Source organism: Belonocnema kinseyi, chromosome 5 (assembly GCF_010883055.1).
Source record: "Belonocnema kinseyi isolate 2016_QV_RU_SX_M_011 chromosome 5, B_treatae_v1, whole genome shotgun sequence".
NCBI classification, from domain to species: domain Eukaryota; kingdom Metazoa; phylum Arthropoda; class Insecta; order Hymenoptera; family Cynipidae; genus Belonocnema; species Belonocnema kinseyi.
Genome location: NC_046661.1, coordinates 63,840,941 through 63,843,874, shown reverse-complemented (window position 1 = coordinate 63,843,874; position 2,934 = coordinate 63,840,941). Strand labels below are relative to the sequence as shown.

General features: G+C 32.0%; 1 protein-coding gene across 3 annotated transcripts in view; it reads right to left on the bottom strand.

The window, feature by feature from the left end:
* The window catches only part of LOC117172778 (sorting nexin-12), a 104,577-nt gene extending 102,335 nt beyond the window's left edge, over window positions 1-2,242 (bottom strand). The window contains exon 1 of one of the 3 annotated variants that reach the window (XR_004467059.1): window positions 2,035-2,239. Coding sequence is in view for 2 of the 3 variants with exons in the window: in XM_033360987.1 (XP_033216878.1) it covers window positions 2,035-2,199 (165 nt within the window). In the remaining variant the exon portion in view is untranslated. Of the gene's footprint in view, window positions 1-2,034 lie in introns of all 3 variants that reach the window. The other 2 variants (XM_033360987.1, XM_033360986.1) reach the window with 2 other exon arrangements.
* Between the last annotated feature and the right edge of the window lie 692 nt (window positions 2,243-2,934).

Genomic DNA, 2,934 nt, shown 5'->3' with positions numbered 1-2,934 from the left:
ATATCTAGTCGGGAGTGGTGCTGACTGAAAACAGATGATTTGGAGCGATTCGCGCGCCATATGTTGGTCATTCTAAGGACTTATTGAACTACCCTCGTACGAAAATATTCGTTAGCGCACATATCATATCCATGAACTTTTCATCACAAAATGTCTTAAAAATTTCATCAGGAGAACTTTTATCATCTCATCTAGCATTAGGCTGCACACCATGATTTTCATCAATGAAGGGATGTATGATAGGATTGAAAACACCATTTTCCGTCCGCACATAAAAACATGCATGTACCAACTTTGACGCTAAAATAGCAACAAATAAACTAATGTATCACTTGACCTTGAAATCTCGATTTTCAAGGTCACGTCTGCGTTTAAGATTTTTTGCCCTATTTTTTTCTTACTCAGCGCCTCAAAAAAACATGGGTATGCCAACCATAACGCTAAGATATAAAAAAATGACCTAGAGATGGTGATTTTCAAGGTCAAGGGTGCCTTCAGGATTTCTTTCACTATTTTTTTCGTACTCAGCACATCAAAAAATAGGCTGCCACCTATTATTAGGGTACTATATTAGACAGGAATATGCAAACGCCATTCTGGTTCCTAGAAAATTCGCGGGAAACCATGCGATAAGCATCTCCTAGTTTATAATTAAAATTAAGCTTAGAATATAAGACAAATGGTCTGCTGCAGTGCTCCGTTTTGTCAAACTAGAAGCGAAGATGGATATAAATTGTACCGTTTTCCACTAGGACAAAAAGAAAGATTTTTAAAATGAATAATAAATTATACACGCGACAAATGGAAACCAAATTCTAATACAAGATTATGCGAAGTAAGTACTCATAGTTATGACTATAACAATATAATTTAAATATTTGGGGTCTGCAGCTTATGTTAATATGTAATTAAATTTCCTATGGGCATTTTTTTATATATTTAAGCTAAATAAGATCCAGAAGAAAGTAAGGTTAGGAACCCGTTTTTCTAGAGAATGGCGCAAGTTAAAAGTCATATAGTCTAATTTAAATATACTATATATTATGTCACATGTAATTTTATTTATAATTTATGAGTTGATAAAAATGCTTTAGTATAACTAAAATAAATCATCTATATCATTATAAATGTATTTATCTTGCTTTTAGGTGCATTTTGATCAACTCAAATAACGACTTTATATCAAACGTGATCTAGAAATTAGGTTTCAGAGAACTATAACTGAAAGTTGAAAAATGTTTGTTTTTTCAATTGAATAAAAACATATTTTTTACTATATGTATGCATTTTTATATTCATTTCGAATAAAATATAATTTCAGATCAATAGTTAAAATCAACGTGTTAACGGTAAGTAGAATAATTTGTCATTTTTTCTTTTCAATTGATCATTACATTATAAAGTTTAAAAACATTCATATTTCTAATAATATTATTATCTTCAAAAATTACAGCTTACTTTGTTTTAATTTTCTACTCACTACTATTTAATTAGATTTTAGACAAAAATTCATCTCTAAAAAATTCGATATCAAGTTAGCGATTTTGAATTTGGCGGGGAACCACAATAGCGGTTGCATATTCCCAACTAATATACTACCTTACTATTATTACTTTTATATCACGAACCCCATTGGCTCCCGTAACAGAAACTCACTACGGAAGCTCATGATATCAAGCACGTTCAACTCCAAACATTATCACATTCGTCGATCATGGAAGCGGAAATGCATATCAAACTTCCTTTCAAGTATTACGTCTGAGGGCTTAGTTCCATAGAAATAAATTAGTGGAACAATGTTGACCAAGGAAGTGATTATAAGAGTATGCAATCACATCGTTGGTCAAAACTTTTATACTAATTTACCTAAATTGAGACTGACTGCATCCTCAATTCACATTATCTTTCTTTTTCATTTAATTGAAACTCTTGTTGTTGTTGTTTTTTTTTTTTTTTTCATAGAGATTTTGTACTAATAAGTGTCTTAATAAACAAAAGGTCTAAAGTATGTACATTATAGAAGTGCAACCTTACCCTCATTCGAACCTCGTAGTCTGTATATCGTTTCTTGCCGACGCCGTGAGTAATAGGATTAATCACATCAATTTCAAGAAAATTCGCAGGTGCCGCGTAAGCATCATCCAACGTTTGTTTTTTGACATTCAAGCGCCGTGTGGCATCAACTGTTGTATCTGCCATTGTCACTAATAAAAAATCCGCCTATTATTAAAGCTAAATGATTAATAAAGATACCATAGAGAGAGTACATCAGGTGTATTGTTGCGCAGGACGTACTTTCGCACACTTCTGCTCCAGTGATCCCAACTTTGGCATGTTTTGCGACTGCGCTGACCGGCGCAATGATTTTCATTGGTCGCTGTTTGCGTTTGATTCTAATAGAGTATAGTTAACAAAATTAAGATAGATCATTATTATAAATTATACATTAATATCAAAAATGATGTAATTTGTAATTTAAGGTTAAAAACAAATGCCAATGCGTATATTTTTTAAATAATAGCTTATTTTCTTTCAATTCAAAAGATGAATTTGTATTTCATTAACAAAGGTTTTTGAAGAACAAAAATGTTTATTTATCGATTCGTGCCTGTAAAGAAATTTTGATACGAATTGCCGAATTTTTGTTGTATTCGCAGACACTGGCTCAATTTTTATTCGAAAAATTTAACTCATGCTCCAGGGTTTCATCAAAATGTACCGAACTTTTTAGAGATTGATGAGGAGTGTTTACGAAATAAAAACATATTAATAACTTTTATTTTCACCCCCCCCCCCCTACCCAACCTCCACACAGCCACCCCAAAATCCAAAAACTACATTTTTACGTATTATTCATACTTTTCAGCAATTTCTGTCGTCTTTTTCATACAGATTATTACTAACAGACAATGTAAATATTCGCCATGACTTTTT